This window comes from Spodoptera frugiperda, chromosome 20, assembly GCF_023101765.2.
Source record: "Spodoptera frugiperda isolate SF20-4 chromosome 20, AGI-APGP_CSIRO_Sfru_2.0, whole genome shotgun sequence".
NCBI classification, from domain to species: Eukaryota; Metazoa; Arthropoda; class Insecta; order Lepidoptera; family Noctuidae; genus Spodoptera; species Spodoptera frugiperda.
In genome coordinates this window covers 2,177,488-2,204,118 of record NC_064231.1, presented here as the reverse complement: position 1 = coordinate 2,204,118, position 26,631 = coordinate 2,177,488, and the positions used below count along the sequence as shown (strand labels likewise).

The following is a 26,631-nucleotide window of genomic DNA, read 5'->3' as shown; positions in this document are numbered from 1 at the left end:
ACACAAGTTAAATCTTAACATGGGTACCAGAGTTCACATCAACACTGTACTTAATGCAGCGATAAATTCATTACATTTGCATTGTAAAAAAATATGTTATAGTGTATTTCCAAATGTTTGTGAAATAAATAAAAAATAAACAATCTCCCATTTTTTGGAGTACCGGTTAAAGAGGAAATTAGTACCACATCATTATTTTTTTGTCTAGTTTCCATCACTTCACACTGTTTATTCAACAGTAACTTTATCCTATCCTATCTTTACATGTGAAAAGTTGTTGTACCTTTCGTAACTATCACTGAAACATCGCTTTTAAAAATTCAATGCTTAGGGGTGAATGCAAACTTACAGAACCAATTCACGGTAAGCTTAAACTTGCATAGAGCCCTTCGCGGATAAAAGACGTGACGTTGTAATAAAAAAGTTTTTAAAATAAAGATAAAAAAAAAATACTCACAAGTCATCATATACCCGTCCTCGCAGGTACAGGAGTATCCCTTGGCAGTGTCGTCCTGGCTGCAGCTGGCGTGGTCCCCGCAGGGCCGCAGGTCGCAGGCCGCCACGCACTGCGGGCCCACGCGACCCGCCGCGCACACGCACTCCGTACTGTCCCAGGATGATACACAGGTGCTCTGCGGAGGAAGTTGGTAAAGATATTGTGCACGACAACAACGTAAGCAGTTCATTACGTGTTATGACGTACCTAATTAATGTAAAGTCAGTGTATTAAAGTATTGTTTAAAATCAGTGTAAGCGAGCTGCGGACTACCTAGCGGGTTTACCGGGGTTCCGGATCGAAGGGCAGAAGTAGGAACGGGGTGGTTTTTAGTCAGTAAGAGACTCCCTCTCTTCCCTAAGGCGGGAGAATTCATTGGATGATTTTCCCCCTCCAAAAAAAAAGTATTTCATTCCGTCAATCATACAGTCCATTGCTCGGGACCATATAACGGGTGTGTCGAGGCATAGATTCACAGCCTGATCCTTGCGACCTGTACATTATATCATGCAACAAACTATTCTAATTTTTTGTAACTTTTCAGGAGAGACTAATTATGTTTTTTTGCGCAACTTTAACTTTAACTTTAGCGCCATTTTAAGCTTTTTATAGGTCTTCTGATTAGATGAAACATTGTTTCTCTGACGAATGGCCATAAATACTCACGTAGTGAACTTGAAAGACGAAATGGCACTGAAAATATCTTTGAAGAGAATACTTACATAGGGTGGACAGATGGACAGCATACAATCAGCTCGTGATTGACACCCGTCCCTTACGTTTTCTCGCACTGTTGGTCTATTCAGGAGAGACTGCGCTGTTCCCACTCTTACATCCTAGAAGAAAACGCATGCAAGTTACAATTTTAGAAATACCTAGACTTATTTCTACAGAAGTAGGAGTTTAGAAGTTGTAGGTAAATTGAAGTGGTGGTAGTTGAAGCAATCGAAACAATATAACCAAGAATTGTATTGTGAATCTGATTGAAAAAGAGTAACCTATGGAGTTTGCTCGTTCTTCTCCATAGGAATCTACACTTTGGAACGAGCAAATAGCTTCACTAGAGGACTGACCGACAGACAGACATTTTTAATATTATTATATTTGCTTTGACGTTTAAAATTGCCTTCCTGGGCTATTTGAAATAAATAATTTTCAATTTTGACTTTGATTATAAAAACAAACCTGAATACATCCTTCGAAGTATCCAACCTCAGACGCTAACAACCCCGCCGTGCTATCCGGTCCACCAATCAGGATCTTCCCAATATACTGTCCTTGGATCTTATTGGCTAGCATGGGCAGGAGGACAGTTCTGAGTCCGTAGTCGACGGTGACTGAGATATCGGTGCCGAGCCATTTGATCTCGATCCGATGCCAAAGACCGTCCGATAGTGTCGTGGTTGGTAGGAACATTGATTCGCCGTTGTATGAGTAGTGGAGGTTGCCGGATTTTAGCTGTGAATGTGACAGGTCGGTTTATTGGTGAAGAAAATTATAACTATTTTAATAAAAGTTAATGCAAGCTGGGGCTGATCGAGAATTCTAGACTCTATGTAAGAGGGATTGTCATGATCTCCAAGATTGGGAGATAGATTGGAGATCACAGTTCAAAAGATTTATTAGACTGCGTCGAGGCGCGGTCTCTGTTAAATATGTAGTGTGTGTGTTAGACGGTTTTTATGACACCACCAGGAACAGAATGGGTGGTGACATTAATTTATTCCAGCGTTATATCTTATCTTAATATTTAAAAGACACACACGCACACACACACACACAATGTCACGCCTTTTATCCCCGAAGGGGTAGGCAGAGGTGCACAATACGGCACGTAATGCAATACAATGTACACCCACTTTTCACCATTTGTGTTATAAGTCCCATGTAATAGGGGGTGAGCCTATTGCCATACCTAGATTATTTAAAAGATTAGGAAAAAAACTCACAGTAATCAGTATAGTGCTGTTCTGTCCAACTTGTATGGACATGAGGAAGGCGTCCTGTTGCCTGGTGCGGAGAGAGAGCGCGTTGAGCCACGGCAGTTGTATCGGCCGCAGGAGCGGGTTGAACGATAGCATGCCATCTCCACTGAACCGCCACGGAGGAAGAGTTGCTGAGGAGAGTAAGAAAGAGTTAGTGTTGCCAACCAGTCTGTTTTTATTTTACGCCTTAAACCCAAACCCTGCACTGTTAAACTTTTTTTACCAAATTCTCAAAGTTTTTGCTTAGTAATTAAGTTTTTTAAGGGTATAAGCCGATAAACGAGCAGACGGATCCCCTGATGATAAGTAATCACCGTCACTTGTGGACACTCGAAATACCAAAGGCATTACAAATGCGTTGCCGGCCTTTTGGGGGCTGAGCATTTAAGGGTTGTTGGGGAATCACTGACTCAATGCAAGCGTTGTTTCCTGTCGGTTTTCTGTAAGGCCGTGGTATTATCCCACCCATTCGTGCCGAAGTATGGCTCTCCCACACAATTTGAAAATATGTTAAAAATACAACATGAAGAAGTCAACCTAAGTTACGAAACAATTAAAAAATACTCACAATCAGCACAATCCTTGCCAGTATAACCTTCAGTGCATTCACAGAGATAGGTGTCCCAAAGGTCTTTACACTCAGCCCCATTATAGCACGGAGCGGAGCTACACTGCGACCTCTTTTCTGGACATCCAGCTAATGTTCCATTGTCAGCTACGAAACTATTCAAGTCCACGAACTTATGGTCAATGTACAGATCTGATATACAGCCTTGGAAGTCCTTGTTTTTGACTTGAAAGCTGCTGGGGATGTTTGGGAGACCACCGAGCTGGAGAGGGCCTGTTAGGTCTAGGAATCTGGAAAGAAATTATTATGATTTCATTAGACATTTTGAACATTGATTTCCCTAAATATTTAAAAAAAATGTTTTGGTTTATCCAAGGGTCTTTTATGGGCTTACGAGAAGACGAATTACGTGATGGTAAGCAATCATCGCTGTCTATGGACACTCGCAGCAACACCAGAGCTGTTGTATTCTGCGGTTCAGTCAGGAAATCGTAATAAACCGATTTACTTTCACACACTATAGTACATCAGAATGTTCTTAATATATTTACCTGTGACAAGTCTCCGTAGGTATCTCACATCGTGGCGGTAAGACTTTTCTGGTGAAGTTAGCGCATGCGTACTTGATGCCGAAGTCCGCTGCCCCAGCCAATGACAGAGCTTTGTCGCAGTCATCCAGGATTAGAGTAGCAGTCTACAAAATAAATCAATGATTTTATTAAAAAGAAAAACATTTGGATGCGGCTTTCGTTAGTGTCATAGTTGTTTTTACTAATTCACATACACATCACACGCAGAGAATCGGAACCATTAAATAATGATAACCGTTAAATAAAACAAATGTTTTAAGACCTACTCATTAAACAGTTCGACGAAGTGAACTGGACTAGTTTCAAGTCAAATTGGGGCTTACAATCATGAGAAATTATTAAATTATGACTACTGTGGCTTGAAACTAATCGGGCTTCCTTGTCGTCAAACATTTGTGTGTGTCAGCTGTAAAACATAATAAATGAAATTATAAGGTAATCAGTAATACTCACCCTATTATAATAATCAATCTCCACAGTATGCCAGTTGCCATCAGCCACGTTGCCAGCGACAGTGACGTCGACCTTCCCCCCTCCCAGACCGAACGTGAACCGTAACCCGGCCCCGCCCCCTACTCCGGCGCCGGTACTGATGGTCTCTAGCGCGAGGAAGTCGTGGCGCTCGTTGTATCGACCGTTGTATAGGAGGAGACCGTTCGGAGATTGGGTTGCGAATCTAGGTAGGGTTAATAAAGAGGTTTGTTTTATTATGTGTGTAGAAATAAAGTAAAGAAGTAGAAGTAAGTACTACACGTCGCATCGATTGAATAAGAAATAATAGCTCTTATACACGTTGATAATGTCAGATCACCAAATACTTTTAACAACGTTTTATAATAGTCTCACCAGTACCGGCTCGAATAAACCAACCAATCAGAGCACCGAATGTGCTCTCGTTTCGATTACTTTAAACGTAAAGCAAACTCATACTAAGGGTACAGATGATATTATTACAAATTAAGCAGCAATTAGGTACGACACTTTAGGCTAAGCAACAAAATGGCAAAATATTGTCAATAGCCCTGAATAAAAGTTACCAAAAACCACTTACTTCAACTTCAAATGCAGTCTATTCCTCCGTTTCAACCCTGGAAAAGTCAAGAATGATGATGCAGGGAAGCTCCTAGCCCGGAGTTCACAGAGCGGCGTGGTGTGGTCAGCATCGATGGCACAGCCCTGGCAGACGAAGCCACCTTCTCTCACAGAGACACATTGGGAACCACTCCTGCAGACCGCTGATTGAGAAGAACAGGTCGCTGATGTGAGGACCGTTTCGCAGTTTACTCCTGTTGAAGAAAAGAAGACCATTTTTTTTTTGTAACTACTTGCCTGTGTCGGTGTCTCTGTCGCACGGAGAAGTTCTTGATAAGGTCAAAATAGGTTCAGTAGTTTTGGTTTTTTGAATTAAAACTATAAATATAATTTTGTTAAATTGATAGATAACCTCTGACAAGGAGTACTTGGACAGCATATATATACTTTTATTAACTTTTAAGTTGAAGTTCTACTAACCAGTATATCCAGCGGCGCATACGCAAGTATACCCTCCCTCGCGTCGGACGCAGGTTCCGTTGTTAATACAGGGCGAGGAGTAGCACAGGTCCACCTCCGTGTCACACATGTAGTGTTCTCGAGATCCTGGAGACAAAATAGGTTTTAAGCAAATCCTAATTTTTCACGTGTGAGAAACGAGAGATAGAGATCACGAATGATTCTTATGAATCTAACTTAACAGAAAAACGCTCTGAAGTGTAACTCTTCTGTTAGTGCATCAAAAGAATGGCTATTTTACTTTCTCTCACCTTGCTTATTCTCAAAGGACTCTTTCTACCCAAATTACTCAATTTTATTACCCATAAAATTTTACTTCATTTAGAATTTTTTACATCTTCATCCAACACAAGTCTTCTTGCTAGATCTAAACCCTAACTTCTACATGAACTTTTTCAACCAACATAACCAATACAGAATACCACCTACCAGTAAACCCATGAGGACATTGGCAAGAGAAGGTGGTGACAGGATATATCGGTCGGAAGAGCACGGAGTCGCTGTTGATGAAGCCGGTCGCGTTGCCGAACTTCAGCACCGTCAGACACTCCTCGTAGTTCAGGCACGGCTCGTGGACGCAGATGTTGTCGTCGAATGGAAGGACCTGGTGAAGACCATTGTAACAGTGAAAGTCAGTCTTATTGTTTAAAGCGGAAGGTTGATTTTACAGTGAAAGTTGAGCACGGAAGGACCTGGGGGAAGACCATTGTAATAGGTAAGTAGTGATAGTACTGTAAAGTCACTCTTATTGTTAAAAGAGGAAAGTTGATTTTACTGTAAAAGTTTAGCACGGAAGGACCTGGGGGAAGACCATTGTAATAGGTAAGTAGTGATAGAACTGTGAATGTCAGTCTTATTGTTAAAAGAGGAGGGTTGTTTTTACAGTAAAAGTTTAGCACGGAAGGACCTGGGGGAAGATCATTGTAATAGGTAAGCAGTGATAGACATGTAAAAGTCATTCTTATTGTTAAAAGAGTAAAGTTGTTTTTACAGTAAAATTTTAGTACGGAAAGACCTGGGGGAAGACCATGGTAATAGGTAAGTAGTGATAGAACTGTGAAAGTCAGTCTTATTGTTAAAAGAGTAAAGTTGTTTTTACAGTAAAAGTTTAGCACGGAAGGACTTGGGGGAAGACCATTGTAAGAGGTAAGCAGTGATAGTACTGTGAAAGTCAGTCTTATTGTTGAAAGCGGAAGGTTGTTTTTACAGTAAAATTTTAGTACGGAAAGACCTGGGGGAAGACCATGGTAATAGGTAAGTAGTGATAGAACTGTGAAAGTCAGTCTTATTGTTAAAAGAGTAAAGTTGTTTTTACAGTAAAAGCTTAGTACGAAAGGACCTGGAGGAAGGCCATTGTAAGAGGTAAGTTGTGATAGACATGTGAATGTCAGTCTTATTGTTAAAAGAGTAAAGTTGTTTTTACAGTAAAAGTTTAGCACGGAAGGACCTGGGGAAAGACCATGGTAATAGGTAAGTAGTGATAGAACTGTGAATGTCAGTCTTATTGTTAAAAGAGTAAAGTTGTTTTTCCAGTAAAAGCTTAGCACAGGACATTTCTTGTGGTAATGTTTCGGCTTCTTATGGTCGGTTTCGAGATCAAAACTTATTCCTTTTTTTGTCCCAACTTACTCAACACGTTCCGTGTCAAAGTATAATCAACCCTAACATTCGAAACATAAGCTTCAATCTCACCTGCACAGTAGCGAGCCTGGCTAGTGTAGCTCTGTGTAAGTACACTCGTTCCCTTAGATGTGTGGGTGAGTAGTACGGTGACGTATCGCCGGCCACGCCCACTTCTGCGTCCGGTCGCCGCGCGGAGAACGATACGTTTAGTATGTTGCCTGTTACGTCTGTGTCGTCCTGGAGAAATAAAAGAGATGATTATATAAATAAGAATTAAAAGGAATTAGGAAGAATTTTAATGTATACAAACATTAAAATTCGGCATTTATTTATTTACCATAGTACAGATTGCAATACTATTAAGGATACTCTGTATCGAACCGAGAAGTGGTAATCACTTTGTCACTTTTCGCATTATAAATTCTAATTAGCTATCTTTTAAAAAACTTGATCAGAATCTGTTCATTCACTTCACACAGAGAAATAAATACAGTCATTCTGATATTACAGACACGTCAAACTTATAACGGTCTCAATCAATAAAGAAATAGAGTATATTATACTCTGTTTTCCACAAATAAAATTTCTGTGACTAAAGATTTACTTCATACATACCTGAACACTAAAAATATAAATATTTTCCTTGGGACACGGTATGATAGCAGCGAGACCATCGATGAAGAACCCGAGCAGTGGCGACAGGAACTGCTCAGCCGTCATGTCGTTCAGGCGCACGGTGATGGAGTTGAACAGCATCTGCTCCGTAATTAGACGGACCTGCAGCTGCATCATGGCTTTTACTTCGTTTACTCCGTCTGAGGAATAGAATATGAGGATTAGGGGTGTCTTTATCTTACTTAGTAGGGGATCAAGATTATGATGATGATGATGAAGGTGTCTTTATTCTATTTAGTAGGAGATCCGATTACAGTTTGATCTTCAGTGATTTGTTTACCGAATAAAAGAAAGAAGGAAAGAAAGAAAATCAGTTTTTTATAAATGTTCACACATAGGCAAATATTTTTTGCTTGTACTACCTATCAAAATACTGTTTTCATAGCAATGAATATTTAATATTAACCGGTTTTAAAATCAGTCGCGGGAAAAAATCGCAACCGCGGCGGCTCGTATTCGTTTTTTTGTTTCACAAACTTACGCGGTTAAAAACTGTCGCGGATTAAACCTAGTCTGGCAGAGGCATTAGTGCAAAGATTTTAGATGGAGATCGGTAATAACCGATTCTCGATGATCCGAAATGAATACATTTCGACCGTTATTGTTGAAGATCCAAGGTTACAAAGACGTAAGAGAATAAATCTCACCCGTGACAGATATCTCCATGGTGGCCAACTTGGGGACGTTGGTGTTGAGTTGTGGCGACAGTGTCATCTCCCCGGAGGTCTCATTCAGCAGCACCAGGTTCGCATTGTTACCAGACAGTATGCGGTATTGTAGCTGTGGACAAAACCGAAAGTATATTAGAAATGTGGGTATTGGGAGTTAGGATCCCCAAGGCCATACTTATGATATACAAAAAACCTATGCGATAGCCAAAACTCGTCATCAGAGTAGTTTATGTGGGAAAGTAAAGGTGGTAAACGAGCAGACGAATCTCCTGATTGGCGTACGCAATCGGCTTCGCCCAAGGACCCGTTAGCAGGTTTTTCAGCCTTTTGGGGGTTAGGAATTTCAGGATTGTTTGAGAAATCTAAGAATGGGAAGATTGGGGAGAGAGATAATTGGGCCTATGGTAACCTCATTTACACGACGAAATACAACGCGAACATTGTTTCACATAGGTTTTTTGTGGGGTCAGTTTTTTCTTAACATTTATAATTGTAGTGATTAAAATCCAAACCTTATCAGTAACATCAGCATCATACGCCGGGACTCTACCAAAAGGTCCCACAGGGAAGCAATCCTTGTAGTTATTGAAGATGATCTGGAAATCCTTCATCATAGGAGCGTTGTCATTGACATCAGTCACCAGAATCTCCACTCTGACGTCATTCCACAATGGTGGACTGGCTGCTCGGATGATCAGCTCGTACTTCTTCCGTGGGCTTTCATAGTCCAGGTCTACCATGGTCACCAGTTCAGCTTTGTCGGAACCTTGGCGCGTTTCTAAGGAGAAGCTGTTGGAGTCGTCGCCACCTGGTTGGAAAAATGCCATGTTAAAGCGTGTTTTGAATAGTAGTACTAGTACCTACTCGTATTTCTTTTTTGAGCACAAAAGCTATTTTGCTATTTTGATGCTATGACTACCGAATATCACCCTCCATTTTCACCTCTAGTCGTTTTTGGTTATACCTAATTATACCCCAAAACTAATGCAATTGATTGCACTACAAACTTTCAAACCCTATTTCATCCCTTAATAAATTAAACCACAGACATGATCAAGAGACATAACGTAGATATTAGTAGAGCTTACTATAAAGATAGTTCCAAAAATCTCTTGCTAATCAATAATAACTCTTAACACCCTTACCTTTGATAGAATAATGCACTACAGCATTGGGTCCCTCGTCAGGATCGTGTGCGTATATCTCCCCTACGGTGGTGCCTATTGGGCTGTTCTCTGGAATGTAGAAGGTCAGACAGTCGCTCTCGAAGACTGGCGGGGAGTCGTTTATGTCTTCCACTTTTATGTGGACTATCACCTGGAATTATTATAGGATTGTAAAATACAGGAATTGAGTAAAGTATTATGCTCTGGACCAGTAGCTTTATATTAGTCTTTAACCTTCTATTATCAGACAAAAAGGCTACGTCGTTTCGTGAAAAAAGACAAAGAAACACTCTTTCACATCTAAAGGTAAAAAATTTATGAATCCAGTATAGGAATTCACAGCGTTAGTTTACAACCACTAGCTAGACTGATCTCTTTTATGGTAAGCGTCCAAAGGTCCGTATCATACGCATCGCACGCATTCCATATGACGTCATCGGTATGCATCGTATGTAGGCATTTCCGATGAGCAGTCCGTACGATGCGGGCCTGTGGACGCTTACCTTTGAACAGGTTAATTTTGTGTCCAAAATAAGTAATAATGTTAAACTTACAGTAGAACTTAGTGGTGGAGTGCCCCCATCAATAGCCAACGCCTTAAGGTCATACGTCGCCACAGACTCCCTGTCCAACGCCTTATTGGTCCGAATGACTCCAGACGCGGGGTCCACCACAAACGACCCCTCTTCTCTATCTTTTGGCTCCAATTCGTAATGGACTCGCCCGTTCAAACCGACGTCTGCGTCCGTTGCACTTACTTGTGTTACCGATGTACCTAAGAAGAAAATAGGGTGTTATTAATTTTGTTGATAATTTTAACCTGTTATACAAAGATTTTAATGGATATCAAAAAATGTTGAAGAGTCTCAACAAAAAATATGTATTGATACTGAAAATATGATTGCATACAAAAGATATAATCACTTTAGGAACACGAAAAAAACTAGCACTCATCATTTCGAATCTATAATCTGCTAGTCTCCAACTTAGAACTATTAGACTTTTAGTGTCACTAACCGTATGATAGTAAAGTTTCATAAAAACTCCACTTACCAACTAAAGCGTCTTCCATGATGGTAGCAGTATAGAGCTGTTGTTTGAAGACTGGCGCATTGTCATTCACGTCTACTACTGATATTTCCACATCTGTGGTGTCTGATAGGGATGGCACGCCACCGTCTCGAGCCGTCACAGTTAATAGGTATCCTAGAAAGAATAATAAAGTAAGTAATCTAGTCAAATTTAGCGTATCATAGTGTTTAGAAGAACCATTGTTATTGTTATAAGCTTATCTTTTACTTAATATTGACGATCATACTTAGTCAAAGTCAGCTTAAACTGATAGGTCTTTACGCCTCACTAGCGACATCTCATGAGCGCAAAATCCAAAAACTTTCATAAAAAATGGCGTCCAAATCCACAAAAACCCACTCACCACTCATAGTCTCCCTATCCAGCAGTTTATTGGTAGTTATAGCTCCAGTTTGAGGGTTGATGACGAACTCCTGGTCGTGATGAGTGACTGCTTCGTTAGATATCTCAGAGCTCAGGCTGTAGGTGATCTGAGCGTTCACGCCAACGTCACTGTCTGTTGCTGATACTACTAGAACTGTTGTTCCGACGGGAGCGTCTTCGAATACCTGGGAAAGATAATTTTGTTGAGTATTTTTTTTATTGAAAGTTAAAACAACACACAAATGTTGGGCTGATATGGGGTTTGCAACAAAATGGCGCAAAAAATATGCCCATGTTGGGTTGGCCTAATTAATAGCATTAGGCATTCTTACTAGCAAACCTTTAGATACTGCAAAACAGAGTCGGTATGGTTTTCGACGGGTGCGAAGTATTGAGTGTTTTAACACATGTGAATTTTTTTAATTGTTTATTTCTTGACATTTTTACAGGGTTTTCAGTAATCGATTTTTAACTCATGAAATGGATGGATTTCAAAGATTCTTATTGGTGATTTCATGTTAATTTAAAATAAGAGATAAAGAAATATTTCCTTTTTATTCTCAAATAATGAAGTATGACATAATGTAACTTACCGAAGCAGTATAAGGAGCATTCTCAAAGACAGGAGCGTAGTTATTGGCATCAGTGATGTTAATATGGACCATAGCAGTATCACTTCTACCACCACTATCCGTGGCAGTTACTGTAAGGACGTAGCGTCTCTCCTGCTTGAAGTCCAGGGGTTGGGCCACGGTGATAAGTCCGCGACCATTCTGAGATGTAATCGAGAACCGGCCACGAGTATTGCCTCCTGTTATTTCGTAGTGTAACCTGTGTAGAGAATTATGTTGTCAGTCAAAACCTGTCTACTTACTCAGAAGACGAATATATTAATAGAGCGTCATCAGCAAAATGCCAACGCCAACATATTTTTCCTGGTGATCTTTATTCAGAAGTTGGAAAAGTGTTGGCTCTTTGTATTTTTTTATCTCCCCTGTCATTACCAATTGGTTTAACTTAGTCCTAGAAGACCGTAATTGGAATTACCTTCCATGCAGTATAAATACATTTTAAAGCTTAACTGCCGCACTCGAGAGACATTTAATGATTACTTAAACTATTCCATAGTAAAGATTTGTATCGAAAACAATCGCTAAAGACTTGGTTAAGTAACCATTAAATGACTCTGAGTGCGGCTGTAATAGTCCTTCATTCATAACCACTTACCGATTATCTTCATCAGCATCAGTAGCAGTGAGAGTGACAACAGGAGTGCCGGGAGGCTCATCCTCAGCCAGCTCCACTTCGTACTGAGGTGGTGAGAACACTGGGTCGTTGTCATTGACGTCCTGCACTACTACCACTACTGAGGCAGTCGCTGAACGGGATGGGGAGCCTCCGTCGGTTGCTGTTACCTGTGTGAAATTGTGATAGGAATTAAGTATCGAATATAGGTAGAGGAATGATGTAGGTGTTGGGATTGGTAGAAAGGTTCTTTGAACGAAAACTTATCTGTTATTATTAACAATTGTATTTTTCAGGTTTGAATTAACAACTTTTTTAAGTACTTAGTTGTTAGTTTTTTTTAAACATGTCTGTTTAGGGCTTTTTTAGTTCTGTTGGGAATGTAGATTCATTGTAAAGGGATACATTTTTCTAATTTTTAAATACCCTTATAAGCCTTTATAAGGATATATCTATCCTTATAAAGGTTTTTTTTACATTTGATGTGTCGACGTTTGGCTGCTATCTGGCCTGATGGTCGCTATCTGGCCTATGATGGAGCACGTTAATCCATATGCAACCTATTCAATCAGACTTTGAAGACATCCCGGTTATACCCATCAGTTTTTCTTACAGACGTGGCAGTTAAGGTTTTCCACTCCTTAGCAGTTCGCACAAGGAAGATGTAGATCCGATTCGCATTTCAAATTTTTCTAGAAGTAAAACGGCTACAAGAATTGGCAAAATGTATAAGAACTTACCATCAACTGATATTTCGCCTGCACCTCCCTGTCTAGCTGTGATGAAGTGTACACCCAACCGGATCGAGGGTCGATGCTGATTGGAAGGTCGTTATTGTTGTTATACTCCTTGTCCATCAGAGTGTATGTTATCTCCGCGTTCATCCCCTCATCTGCATCATAAGCTTGGACCTGGAATAGAGAGTGTTGTTAAAGACATTTCCTAGCTTTTGTATTTGTTTTATTTATGATTGCATGCTTGTGTTACTGGCGGACTTAATAGTAATTATATTCTAATTTATAGTCTAGTGACGCAGTAGCCTCACTCAGACACATTTAATGATTACTTAAACTGTTCCTTAGTAACGATTTAGTATCAAAAGCTATTGCTGGGTTAAGTAACCTTTAAATGACTGAGTATGGCGGTAGTTATCATAAACCTTAGTTTTAGGTTTGAGAAACAATATTCTCGTTCTTATGTAGTTGTACCTTGTTTTCAAGAAAGTTTTATTCCCCTTTTTTGGTTGTAATGCCATCTGGCGGATTGTAAGTGAACCATAGGTATACCTCGAACGGCGTCACTCAGCGTACTCGCATAATATTTGAATATAGCCCTTACAAAAGTAGTGTATGTAATAATATTTAGTAACATTTCTACATATTTTGTTTATTAGCAAATAATACGTGGCAGGAAATATGTTTACCCAATCTCATTACTTAACACTCAATATTCTTCCACAAGAATAGTTTTGACGCGGCAAGATAGATGGCAGTGCCAGTCGAGTTACTAATGCTTATTAGTTTCAAACTAAGTTTTCTTTTAACTTTCAAACTTTATACAGCTTTGTTATTACCTAATTGATTACTGCATATCTTAAACATAGTATATGGAGCTACATCGCGTATAGAGATGTACCTAGAGTGATTACCTACCCACTATAAGAAGAAAAGAAATAAAACCAAGAATTGTAAGGAATATAAAAAATAGTCAACTTAAAGCATACTGAAATACTTATTTGTGCAAAACGTTTTTTTATACAATTTTTTGACGTAACGTCACGAGAATTGAACATTACGGCACGTAATGCCGCTGTACAGTGTACACCCACATTTCACCATTTGTGTAGTAGGGGGTGAGCCTATTGCCATACACTGGATACAATTCCCAATTCCGTGTTACTACTGAGAAAATTTTTGAAAAGCCGGAAACTTCGAACTATTCTCTCTTTGCCCGATCCGGGAATTGAACTCGAGACCCCTTGTCCGGCAGTCGCACTTGCGACCACTCGACCAACGAGGCAGTCATTATAACTACAATTTGTTATAAAAAAACGAACTAGATAATAAAGCAGGAACATCGACCTAACATTGTATTCTTTATAAAGCAATAAAGATGATTACCAGCCCCTTATAAAAGCATTAATACTTTATGTACTAACATCGTATTATGGACATTCCCTCGAGGTAGTTCACTTTGGTCTATCGGGGCAAACATGTTCCGTCGTACGACGTTTACGACCGACGAATACGTGTCGGATCATAAGACGTACTATCAGACGCAGTTATAGCAATATGAACCTTATTTTCGCGAAATAAAGGCATAATTTGTAAATTTTAGCATGTGAGTACAAGACAATGAACATATATCAGTTGAAGTAATGGGAAAATGAACTTTATCTTCTTGAAATAAAGGCGTGATTTAAGAATCTTTTAAAATTTAGGGCTGTCGTTAAAGGAGTTATCTTGTCTGGAAATGAAATTCTTGTGAGTTTAGTGAAACTTGGTTTATATAGAACTACACAATTATAGAACAAAAATAAAACTACAACGTTGATTGAAAGGCTAATTGATCTAAGCGACATTTTGCGATATTGAGACACATACCTATTTGGAATCGGTGACGTATGTACTAGCAGTTGCGACATTTTTAGAAAGAAAAGAAGACGAGATGTATTTTCACTGAAATCATTTTTAAAATGAAGTATTCTACCTCACCCCTATTTTTTTACTAGGGAAAATCATTCAATGACTTCTCCCGTCTTGGGTGAAGCAAGAGGCAGTATTATCCTCTTACTGACTAAAAACCACCCCGTTCCTACTCCTGCTTTAAACCGGAGCCCGGTTTCAGAAGGAGAAGATAATATGAGACTTTTTTTAATAGGTAAAAAGTTTATACTTGTACTTACCCGAACAATACTGTATCCAACAGGAACATTTTCGCTGACAGACTCTTGGAACAGCGAGGTGTAGAACCTGGGAGCATTGTCATTCACATCCTTCACGTTCACCAGGAGTTGTGTGGTGTTGGATCGAGAGGGACTGCCTCCATCTGTAAGGTAAGGAGTTTGATATAATAGATTTAAACAATCTCCTAACTAAAAAGTACTTAGCCTCATGTAGTACCCAAACTAACTACTGATTTGTACTGTTGGGTGACATTTATAAATTGGTGAAAACCAAAAAGTCGTTAAGGGCCACCTATCTTAGCTTAGGAGTTCCTTCAAATTAAAGGGGAGGTTGGTGAAAATGGGCATAATACTTATTATTTTGTTTAGTTGAGGTAAACCAGCTACACCAACCATAAACGCTGTGATATTAAGAAGAATTTCAGAAAATACCTAAGTCAAATAGACCAATGAAGGTTTGACCCTGTAATTGAATCTGAGAATCTTTTACTCAACAGTCAGTGACACTTATAAACCACTCGATCAAAGACTCAGTAGTAACAAAAATAAAGAAAACATAAAATATAATGGAAACAATTGAAGCAACAATAATTTCGAATGTTAATCTCAACAAAAGAGCTTTGCCGTTTGAATGGAGTTCACAAACGCCTTGACAAAGTTATTTTACAAAATTCTGTTCAATTATTACGAACGGTTTATTTCCTAAATCAATGAAAGATTGTTGAAAGAAAGATGAAATATTTTTTTGAAATACAAACAGATAGTCGTTGCCTGCGACTTTGCTTTTATTTTAAATTTGTTTTATATAATCTGTGGGAAACAATCACATAGAAATCTCGATACTCAATTACATAGATTTATTTTTTAAATAATTAATATGAAAGATAACAAGCAACCTGCTTCCATCCTAGAAGTAACCGAGGCAGGCCTATATTTAGCCATGGATGACTTGTCGTATATTATCGTAATATTATATGATGATGTGCAATTACAATCAAGAAATATGGAGGTTCCTTACAAACCTAAATGCAATATACTCACTAGGATAGCAAGCAACAAAATAAAGGTTAGAATGTTAACAAACCTTGAGCTCTAATAACCAGACGGTAGCTCCTAACTTGTTCGTAATCCAGAGGCTTCACCAGAGACACATCTCCGCTCAAACTGTCAATGGAAAACTGCATTTGTGTGTTCCCTCCAATAATCGCGTAACGTATTGCTGCATTCGCTCCGACGTCTGCATCTGTCGCCCTGTGAAAACGAGCAATGGATTAGGGACACCGACAAAACACTGCTCAAGAAATGAAAAATGGGATCTCTTTGTACTCCAGGAAAGTTTCTCTTAGAAAAAATTGCAATTTTCTTACGGATTTTAAGAGACGGTGATGTGAATAGAAATATCTTTTAGTTATGAAAAAAAAAACTAATGTTTTGAATGAAAAATTGATTTCAGAGCCTCTTTTAACAGTTGATTTTGTCTGCTGCTGGACATTATACATGTTGTATCGTGCATCGGGTCTGGGTGTTATGTACGTACATGTGAAATTGTATGTTTGTAAACGCACCCACGACACCGGAGAAAATACAAGGGTGGTGCAACGATTTTAAATAAAAAAAAATATTATAAAACAAATATCTCTAATAAAAAAATATACCAACAAATCATTTGGAAAACATCATTGATTGAATTTAATAACTAAACAATGCAATATTAAAGTAAATGGTTGTTTTATTTACACATCTATACTAATATTATAAAGCTGAAAAGTTTGTTTGTTTGTTTGAACGCGCTAATTTGAACGCGCTAATCTCAGGAACTACTGGTCCGATTTGAATAATTCTTTTTGTGCTGGATAGCGCATTTATGGAGGAAGGTTATAGGCTATAAATCATCACGCTACGATCAATAGGAACCGAGCAGAACAGAGCGGGTGAAACCGCGCGGAAGTAGCTAGTAAAATATACAGAACGCAAATTCAAATAATGAAACCCAAATTAAAATAAACAGAAAAGAAAAACACGCATTATTAGTTATCAAATTCAATTAATTGTGCTTTCCAAATGGTTTGATGTTATATTTATCGTTTCCACAATGATTAAAATCATAACCTATCCACACGAAAATATTTAATTTCAAACCGTGGAACATTCATCATGAACATTAATAATTTCGGTTGCATTTCGTTTCGTGTACAATAGCTACATTTTCTAAAAGCCACAAAATGGCGGCATGAAATATTGATAGTTGCATTTATTTAAAACAATAAATATGGCACAATAACAAATTTATGGCGATACAAATTGAACAGCAGATGGGGAGGGATCAATGGGGAAGATTGTGAAGCTGAAAATATGGCTCTATCGAACTTCTTGCGACATTGTTCTTATTGGAAAACGTTTAGCGAAGTTTTCATACTTTATGATATATTTACTGCGATTGTAAATATTTGAGCGTTATGTTTTTGTTGTGATGTTATTTATTTTTTCGAGCTCTATGTACTTTACTTTCTAAGATTATTGAGACTCCACTGACAAACGGTGAAGGAAAACATCGTGAGGAAACCTGAGCATATAATTCAAACTCAAACTCAACAATATTTAATTATGCACGTTTCTAAAGCATAGCAGTTTGAAATGTCATGTCAGGACCTGGCCACTTATAGGCTGAAAGTGGTGATGTCGATGCTCAAGGATCGGTGCTTTGTTTTACTAAGCTAGATGATGTGATGATGTTTTTGTTGGGTAAATATGTAGACAAGAATTGGTGGTTGTTTTATTTACTGTAGAGTCTAATTTGATAATAGTAACATGGTAATCATATGAACATTTTTATTTACCGTTAGCACTAAAAATATTCAGAAACACTTGCATTTTTCAAAAGTATTTTGTTCAATAAAAGCAACATGTTTAATTAAAATATCTCGGATATTTCAAGAGCTAAAGTAACTAAGACCCCATCATGGAACATTCGTAACTTCCCAAGGGGACCACAAGCGCCAGAGCCAAGGTTGGAAAACATTACCCTTGATTTATCGACCACCTGGAGACAAGGAGGCGAGATCTTCACCTTACGACATTGTTCTCACATCATCTACTATGTAAATTATGGCGTAGTTACATTTTTAAAAGAAATTTCAAATATAACTTTCTTTCAGATATAACTAGCTTATGAATAAATTTGGTTTGTAGAATATCTCGATTTTCGTAGGTACCTATTGATGTCATTGCAACGTAACGCCTTTTATCCCCGAAGGGGTAGGCAGAGGTGCATATTACGGCACATAATGCCGGCATACAATGTCCAATTTTTTTTCACCATTTGTGTTATAAGTGCCATATAGGCAATAGGGAGTGAGCCTATTTGCTGTATGGCGTCTGGAATCCAGTAAATCCAGTGACTAAGCGCCGTGCTACTACTGAGAAATTTTCAAAAACCGAATAAAGCCAGTAATACTTTGTCCAACCTGCAAATCGAACCTTGTCCGGCAATCGTACTTGCGACTATTTGACCAACGAGGCAGTCAGATTTTGCGTCTAGACTTTAAAATAGAGTGTGACCATCTTGTTTCTTTGTATCTTCTCAGAGTAATCAATCAAGATGATTTTTGCCTAGATTTCGATGAAAAACGATAACATTTATTTTGAGAGATATGATTTAGATTGACTTACTTGATCCTAGCGATGACGGGGTTATCATTGGCGCTGATATCCTCATCAACGGTCACGGTGTATGTCTTCTCACTGAACTGCGGGTAGTTGTCGTTGTCATCCAGGATGTTCACGTGGACTGTTGCACTGTGGATGAAGAGACATAGGTTATTCAGGTTAGGTTATCTTCGCTTCGCCGTTCTGGTAGAAAGCGGGTTGGTGGCCAAACGCAGATTTATTTTACTTTTGTTGAAATCTTGGAAGTTTGTTACTGAATGATCGCGATGAAATTTAGAACAGGACTACATTACGGTGTGATAATAACATTAATGGGTTACTTTTTATCCCACGGGAACGCAGTCGAAGCCGCTGGCAGAAGCTAGTTTATTATAATGTCCTTTTGAATTTGGTGATAAGAGTATTGTTTATTTATGCAATCATTTTTAACCGACTTCTTTAAGAACCAGTTTTTAAACGCACGCGCCTTGGCGTTTAGCTACTTTTAGTTCGCTATTTTTTTTTACTGAACAACTAACATAATCAATTGTAATTTCCTTTTTACTTAAAGAACCGTCGCGTAGGCAAGACTAGGCAGTACATAGTTTGAATATGTAATAATAATATTAACTATTTAAGATATTACGGTCAGTATTAACGCACTGCATCTTCAAAGGGCTTAGCGGTAACTATTAATGGGCTAGGATTTAATTAAGAGCTACTCCTGGAGAACGTTAATTAGTACCTAATAATTAAACATGATTGCGTAGTAAACGCATGAGTGGTTTAATCTAATATGACTAGGTACTGTATGCTAGAACTGGATGGTAATTATGGTGTATGCAATATGCATAATCATTTAGTGCATTCTAAGAAATACCTAGCTGGTAGAGAGTTTGCAAGTACGATTGCTGATCATTTTCTTAAAATTGTGCTCGATGTATGGCAATGGTTTTATCTCCTATTTTATGGTGCAATACACAACTCCCTCTGCCTACCCCTTCGGAAATTAAATAGCGTGAAATTGTGTTAATACGATGTATGATACGTACGTCCAATCAGTTTAGTTTATACATATTGTTATAAAACTTTCAACGATTATAGTAATTTATAATTTTCAAACATCTAAAAACACTAAAATTTACTCAAACCGTCAATTTAAAATACCTTAGTTACTCAACTACAAACTAAAGTTAATTTAAAAAGTAGAGTACTCACGTGCTAGACAGCCGATCAGACACAGGACTGGCTTGATCAGTAGCCTTCACGATCACAGTATACCGAGCCACCTTCTCCCTGTCAAGAGGAGACCTGGTCAGCAAGGCTCCACTCCTTCCATCTATTCGGAAGACATCTTGAGCTTCTATCTGTTCTGAATTATCTATGGACTCGTTTGTATCCTCTGTGCTAAGGGTCTCTGCTGTCACACTTTCTATTGAATATTCCACCTGCAAATTTAATTAAGAATTAGATTTTTTTTTTAATTAAATCATCGTCACATCAGGCAAGTGACTAAACGCCGACCAGTAACAAAAACAAAAAAAAACAATATTTAGTACAACTTTCTCATGTAACTGTTTGACGAGTTAACTTGACTAGTTTCAAGTCTCTTCAGGGAGCAAGTTTCGAGGGTCGAACAATTACGAGAATAAGCCATACAACATAATTGATTTTTGGTAGTCAGTTCTTTCTTTTGATTAAAATTTCTGTAAATCATATTATTTTCTTTGTAGGAAACTTGAAACCATGTCGGTAGTAGCTTTTAGAATAATCGACTCATCTTTTTTTTGTTACGTCTTAAGGTAAGCGTCCACATATATTGAACGCATCGTACGCATCGCACGCATCGTACGCATTCCGTATGACGTCATCAGTACGCATCGCATGTAGGTATTGCTGATGATGCGTGATGACGGTGCGTGCGATGTGTACGATGCGGGCCTGTGGACCCGTATCTTTAATGAGCATTTTGATATAGTAAACTTGGAGGTATACCTCAGCATTCTTCCCAATATCCTGGTCGGTGGCCTTGAGAGTAAGGACAGTGGTTCCTGGGCTGGCTCCCTCTCGTACTGAGGACTCGTACTGTTGCATCTCAAACACCGGCGAGTGGTCGTTACAGTCCAGTACGTTGATCTGCAAATAAGTTTAATGTTAGACGATGAAGTTTAGTTTAATTCGAATAATGATAGAGGAAAACCATTGCTTGTACCTATGTCTAAGAGATAATTACATTATTGGTCGATTCTTTTTGGGTACTGACAGGTACTTTTGGCTCAAAATAATATTATGTTTGTTGGTTTTCTAGGTTTAAAGGTAGGTAAAGTAATAGTCTAATTGAAATAATTAGGTTCTGGCACCATTCGTATTTTTTTAAGCTTTGCCTCATATTAGAATTTTCTCATGTGTGCTGTGTGCGTTTAGAAACACACAAGTTCACATACACATGACACCAAGACCCGTGACCGAACCCGCTACACATTACACGGCAGCCAGTCACCCAGCTACCGCGTCAACCATGCATTAATTAATAGTTAGTTAACTAACAATAACAACAAAATATCTCACCTGCAAAGTCGTAGTCCCACTTCGAGGCGGGAAGGTGTCATCCTGGGCGACTACTCTAAAATAGTGGACGTCCAACCTCTCCCTATCCAGCCTCGCCTGCGTGGTGACCACACCAGTTCTGGAGTCCACAGCAAACATCCCAGCAGACCGAGAATCCAGTAGACTGGACATGGAATACGTGACTGGACTATTTTCTGGGTCCCTGTGTAAAAAGAAATTAATTGTGTTAATATTTTTTTATGGAAAAAGGGTGTAATTAAGGGTTATGATGTAATTTTTTAATTAGAGCTCAGTGTTTGTGTTTCTGTAAAAGGTTTGGTCTACAGTATCCGTAAATTATGGCAGGTGAATAAAATGGAATTAGCCTGCTTTGAAATTAAATAGAGATAAGATATTTAAAATTCTTGTTTATTTTGAAAATTCTGTAAAATATTAGTTCCTAAGTAAAAATTAGTTTTAAGTGTGGGAGAGCCATGCTTTGGCACGAATGGGCGGCTCGACCGGAGTGATACCACGGCCTCATCGAAAACCACCGTGAAACAATGCTTGCGTTGTGTTTCGTTGTGTGAGTGAGGTTACAGGAGGCCCAATTCCCACCTTCCTAATCTTCCCAATCTCCGATTCCCCAACAACCCTTAAATTCCTAACCCCCAAAAGGCAGGCAACGCATTTGTAACGCCTCTGGTGTTTCAAGTGTCCATGGGCGGCGGCGATTGCTTACCATAAGGTAATACGTATGCTCGATTACCGGCTTGTTTCATAAAGAACAAGCTCAATAACTAGTATTAAAACAGGGTACTGATTTAAAAACGTTGAGAGCAAATAACATCTGATTACTTGCTACTGAGTAACTGTTATACGTATGTAGTCCATTTGTACGTGATAAACTTCGGAAAAGCTGGAGCGAAGTAGAAATGTGAATGTTATTAATCTCCCGCGGTTCCTATTTACAGTTTCTCTTATATATGTATGCTATTTATTTTAAATTCTGAAGCTGTTTATGCTCTACCTACTTACATAATATGTACGTTTATAACTGTTGTTTATAAAAAGACAATTCAAAGTCAAAGTCGACTCATTTATTCCAATTAAACCATAAATAGGTACTTTATGAAATGTCAACAAATACAGAAACAAATAATAGTTTGTCACTCTGTCCGCTAGTGAAGCTAGGTGCTCCTTCTGAAGTGTAGCTTTCTGTAGTCCTATTGAATAAATTGATTGAAAACTATTCCACATTAGTTAACACGTTAAACGCCACTGAGGTTACATGTGATTGACGTTTGCCTTACTTAAACAGTTTTCTATAGGCAATTAATTAAATTTTTTTTTTTTTTATGGAATAGGAGGCAAACGAGCAAACCAGTCACCTGATGGTAAGCGATCAGCGCCGCCCATGGACACCCGCAACACCAGAGGAGTCACAGGTGCGTTGCCGGCCTTTGTATTTTAAAAAGGAGTATGCTCTTTTCTTGAAGGTTTGAAGGTCGTATCGGTTCGGAAATACCGCCGACGACAGCTCATTCCACAGTTTTGCTGTGCGAGGCAGAAAGTTGCGCGAGAAGCGCACAGTTGTGGCCTGCCAACCATCTATATGGTGGGGATGGAAATGCTGTCGTGTGGGTCGATGGCGAAAAGAAGCGGCAGGAATAAGACCAAACAATTCCTCAGAGCACTCCCCGTGGTATAAGCGATAGAAAATGCACAATGAAGCTACATCTCTACGCATTGCCAAAGTGTCAAGTCGGTTTGAAACTTCCTGACACTCAACAATCCGAACCGCACGCCGCTGAACGCGGTCCAGAGGATGAAGCTGGTACTGGGGTGCCCCCGCCCAAAGATGAGAGCAGTATTCCATATGGGGCCGAACTTGCGCCTTATATAGAAGCAGGCGATGGGCTGGAGTGAAATACTGCCTCGATCTGTTGAGCACACCAAGCTTTTTCGAGGCTAATTTAGCCTTATCCTCCAGATGACCACGGAACTGGACGTCGCTCGAAATGTTGATGCCAATACCAGCTGAGAGCTGAGGCAGTCAGGGGGGTACTTTGAAACTGAGGTGAGACGACCAACGGTAGTTTCTTAGCGGTAAACACGCAGACCTGTGTCTTAGTAGGGTTAAACTGGACCAGATTAAGTTCACCCCAATCTGAGATTCTCTGCAAAGAAGTCTCGATTTCTGACACAAGTCTGTTTCGGCTTTCGATGACGTTTTCCCGAGAAATGTTAGCGCGGCCGGTATAATAGGCATCACCTGTACTGTCATCCGCATAACAATGAATGCCGCTGATTTGCAACATATCATTGATATGGATGAGGAACAGGGTAGGTGATAGCACGCAGCCTTGAGGGACACCTGCGTTCACAGACAGAGAGTCGGAGCATTCCCCGTCGACAACGACCTTAATGCTTCTGTCTGTAAGGAAGCAGGAGACCCATTCGCACAATTTCTCGGGAAGCCCATAGGAAGGAAGCTTCGAAAGAAGCGCTTTATGCCAGACCCGGTCGAAGGCTTTCGCCACGTCCAAGCTCACTGCCAACGCTTCCCCCTTAGACTCGATCGCCTGTGCCCAACGGTGTGTCAGGTAAACCAAAAGATCCCCAGCCGACCGACCTTTACGAAAACCGTATTGTCGGTCATTGAGTAGTTGGTGATCTTCTAGGTACCGCAAGAGCTGGCAGTTAATAATGGACTCCATTATTTTCGAGAAGAGGAAGTTATGGCTATCGGTCTGTAGTTGGACGGATTTGTTCGATCGCCTTTTTTAGGGATCGGGTGGACCAAGGCCGTCTTCCAGGATTTCGGTACTACGCCTAAAAAGTAAGAGAGCCGAAAAAGACGTGTTAAAACTGGTGCCAACTCCGGAGCGCACATCTTTAACACAAGGGGTGGAATCCCGTCGGGCCCACTCGACTTTTGGACATCAAGGGACAGGAGCGCCAAACGTACCGAACGCTGGTGGAATCGGATATCTGGCATATGCCACCCACACCACGGCACGGCAGGCGGCCCACGCCCCCCGTCATCCAGTGTCGAGTTGGACGCAAAGATTTTACCCAAAAGTTGGGCTTTATCCCTTGCGCCATGAGCCAACGAATCCCCCCCCATGTGCAGAGGTGGAAATGACGGCCTGCAGAAATTGCCTTCGATAGCTTTGGCGAGCGACCAGAACGCACGAGTTCCCGAAGGAAGGCGTTCAAGCTTCTCGCCAATTCTACCGCTGTACTGAGACTTAGCCCCTGCAATAACTCTTTTGAAGGACTTGGAAGCAAAGTTATACTCCTTTTTAAAAGTGCTGGTATTTACATCCCGTGCCACCACCGCATCGGCCCAGGCTCGATAGGCTTCCGCTTCCTGCGTGAGGCCTTTCTGGAAGACGAATCAAACCAGGGCCGATACCTGCCACCGACAGGGACCAGAGAGGATGGGACGAACAGCTCCATCCCCTGTAGCACCACATCGGCGACAGAATCGGCAGCGGCGTTGGGATCATCCTGCAAGAAGCAAACCTGTCTCCAAGGATAGGATGCAAAAAAGGACCGCATCCCATCCCAGTCTGCCGACCTATAGTGCCATACGCGGCGAAGACGTGCATCTTCTAGACGCGGCGAGCGCGTCCAAGATACAGAGCTCCGGACGAGACAATGGTCCGATGAGCCTAGGGGAGCAACAACGGACACACTGTAGCCGTCCGGGTGAGAGGTCAGCAGAAGGTCCAACAGTGAAGGCCTCTGGTCTTCCACATCTGGGATGCGCGTAGGCGCGGTAACCAGCTGTGTCAGGCCAGAAGCAAGGGCTAGGTCGTGGACAGATCTCCCCGCGTGGTCAGTTCTACTAGAACCAAGCCAGTCGGCGTGGTGGGCGTTAAAATCGCCAAGTAGAACGACTTCTGCAGAGGGTATCTGCCCTTGTACAGAGTCTACAGCCGTCTGGATGTGTTCCATGAGTCGGTCAGTCTCGCTATCACCACTATGGGACCTGTATAGGCACGCATAGACACGGGGGTGGTCGTCGTTATCTACACGCAGCCATAAGATGGAGAGGTCCCTACCTTCAAGATTTCTGAGGCGACGAAAGCTGATATCGTCTCTAATGTACACGCATACCCCGGCCCTAGGCAAGAAGGAATGCTCCAGTCCATACCCAGGGTAGGTGAGGTACGATGTGTCCAACGGAGACGATATCTGCGTCTCAGTTAAAAAGAGCAAGGCGGGCTTTGCTGTCTCAAGATGGTAGTGGACAGCGTTAAGGTTGGAATGGATTCCCCTGATGTTGCAGAAGTCCACATTCAGCGTGGCAGGGGGCGCCGAAGTTATTTTGCTCTTGCCTCGAGCTGTAATGCGCGCAGTTTTGCCCCCACCAGAGTACGATGTGGGGCGGCCTAGACGTCCACGCTCAGGGTGGTTGAACTCTGAGTATGGACGTCCAGAGAGGGATTCTCCAGTGTAGTTGGTACCCTCCTGGGGTAATCGAATTGAGTTGAACTGCGCCATTACGTAGGGGGGATGGTGGGCCTCCGGTACCCTCACTCACTCGGTGAAACACAACGTGAACGTTGTTTCACACCGGTTTTCTGTGAGGCCGTGGTATTACTCCGGTCGAGCCGGCCCATTCGTGCCGAAGCATGGCTCTCCCACGGTGAAAAATACCTAATATTCTTTTAGGAACAGAAGCCAATTATATGACTTGCGAATCAGACCCAGGATCTCGCGGCCAAGCGACCATTGAAGCAGCCAATTAAGTTATTAACAAAGCTAAACCAACATCCATATAAAAGCCATGAATAAATGCCTAACTTTTTATTTATTAGCACCAATGAGACTTCACACAGTAAGAATTATAAATCATACAATTGATTACCAACTCTATAAACCTCCCATAACTTATTCAGTCAATTTTAATGTCAGTAAAAGCTATTGAACATCTAATATTGCGAAACGGACAACCAATAACCGTGGAATGTCTAAAATGACACCATCATTGCGTTTAATGACATAGTCATACAAGCCGTCCTGCGAACAGACTTAATAGATTTTGAACCATATTATTATCTGGTAATAAAGTCGACAATCTATTGAGTGGAAGGCCTGTACAGACGAGGGACTATTCATGGAGTACTTTTTACTAGTTCCCTTATAAACTAAGTACATATATCGAGTATCCTTTGTAAGATATATGTAACCGGTTGTAGTAGAGACAAATTCTTTGTTTTTTGCACTTCTAGAAACAAAGCTTATAAGTTTTTAAACTGAGAAGGTCATTAACACTAGTATTAGAACTTGAACCGGGATATTTACCATAGTATTTCTATTTCTATAGGCTTCCGATATATCGGCACTGTTGCTGTTGTTGTTAAGAAATAAAAAAACATGGTAAATATCCCGTTTCAAGTTGTAATACTGAAGCTTATGATAGTTACGGCTTGAATTTTTACTTGATGGTAGGCAGCCACTGCCATGTCCTAAGAATAATAGCAACACCACAAGT

The 26,631-nt window shown here is 40.3% G+C and overlaps 1 protein-coding gene across 4 annotated transcripts in view; it reads right to left on the bottom strand.

The window, feature by feature from the left end:
• Nucleotides 1-26,631, bottom strand: part of LOC118262105 (protocadherin-like wing polarity protein stan) — a 188,019-nt gene that overhangs the window by 16,590 nt on the left and 144,798 nt on the right. For all 4 annotated transcript variants that reach the window (XR_007706424.1, XR_007706423.1, XM_050701095.1 and 1 more), the window contains exons 6-32: nucleotides 21,144-21,345; nucleotides 20,571-20,711; nucleotides 19,794-20,023; nucleotides 18,600-18,725; nucleotides 16,015-16,181; nucleotides 14,931-15,073; nucleotides 12,766-12,936; nucleotides 12,008-12,195; nucleotides 11,374-11,611; nucleotides 10,761-10,965; nucleotides 10,379-10,531; nucleotides 9,880-10,100; nucleotides 9,305-9,476; nucleotides 8,672-8,967; nucleotides 8,136-8,268; nucleotides 7,429-7,628; nucleotides 6,883-7,050; nucleotides 5,620-5,794; nucleotides 5,152-5,277; nucleotides 4,691-4,925; nucleotides 4,093-4,315; nucleotides 3,601-3,743; nucleotides 3,050-3,339; nucleotides 2,446-2,612; nucleotides 1,682-1,954; nucleotides 1,219-1,332; nucleotides 458-632 (exon numbers count right to left, since the gene is read on the bottom strand). Coding sequence is in view for 2 of the 4 variants with exons in the window: in XM_050701095.1 (XP_050557052.1) it covers nucleotides 458-632; nucleotides 1,219-1,332; nucleotides 1,682-1,954; nucleotides 2,446-2,612; nucleotides 3,050-3,339; nucleotides 3,601-3,743; nucleotides 4,093-4,315; nucleotides 4,691-4,925; nucleotides 5,152-5,277; nucleotides 5,620-5,794; nucleotides 6,883-7,050; nucleotides 7,429-7,628; nucleotides 8,136-8,268; nucleotides 8,672-8,967; nucleotides 9,305-9,476; nucleotides 9,880-10,100; nucleotides 10,379-10,531; nucleotides 10,761-10,965; nucleotides 11,374-11,611; nucleotides 12,008-12,195; nucleotides 12,766-12,936; nucleotides 14,931-15,073; nucleotides 16,015-16,181; nucleotides 18,600-18,725; nucleotides 19,794-20,023; nucleotides 20,571-20,711; nucleotides 21,144-21,345 (5,075 nt within the window). In the remaining 2 variants the exon portion in view is untranslated. The remainder of the gene's footprint in view (nucleotides 1-457; nucleotides 633-1,218; nucleotides 1,333-1,681; nucleotides 1,955-2,445; nucleotides 2,613-3,049; nucleotides 3,340-3,600; nucleotides 3,744-4,092; nucleotides 4,316-4,690; nucleotides 4,926-5,151; nucleotides 5,278-5,619; nucleotides 5,795-6,882; nucleotides 7,051-7,428; nucleotides 7,629-8,135; nucleotides 8,269-8,671; nucleotides 8,968-9,304; nucleotides 9,477-9,879; nucleotides 10,101-10,378; nucleotides 10,532-10,760; nucleotides 10,966-11,373; nucleotides 11,612-12,007; nucleotides 12,196-12,765; nucleotides 12,937-14,930; nucleotides 15,074-16,014; nucleotides 16,182-18,599; nucleotides 18,726-19,793; nucleotides 20,024-20,570; nucleotides 20,712-21,143; nucleotides 21,346-26,631) is intronic.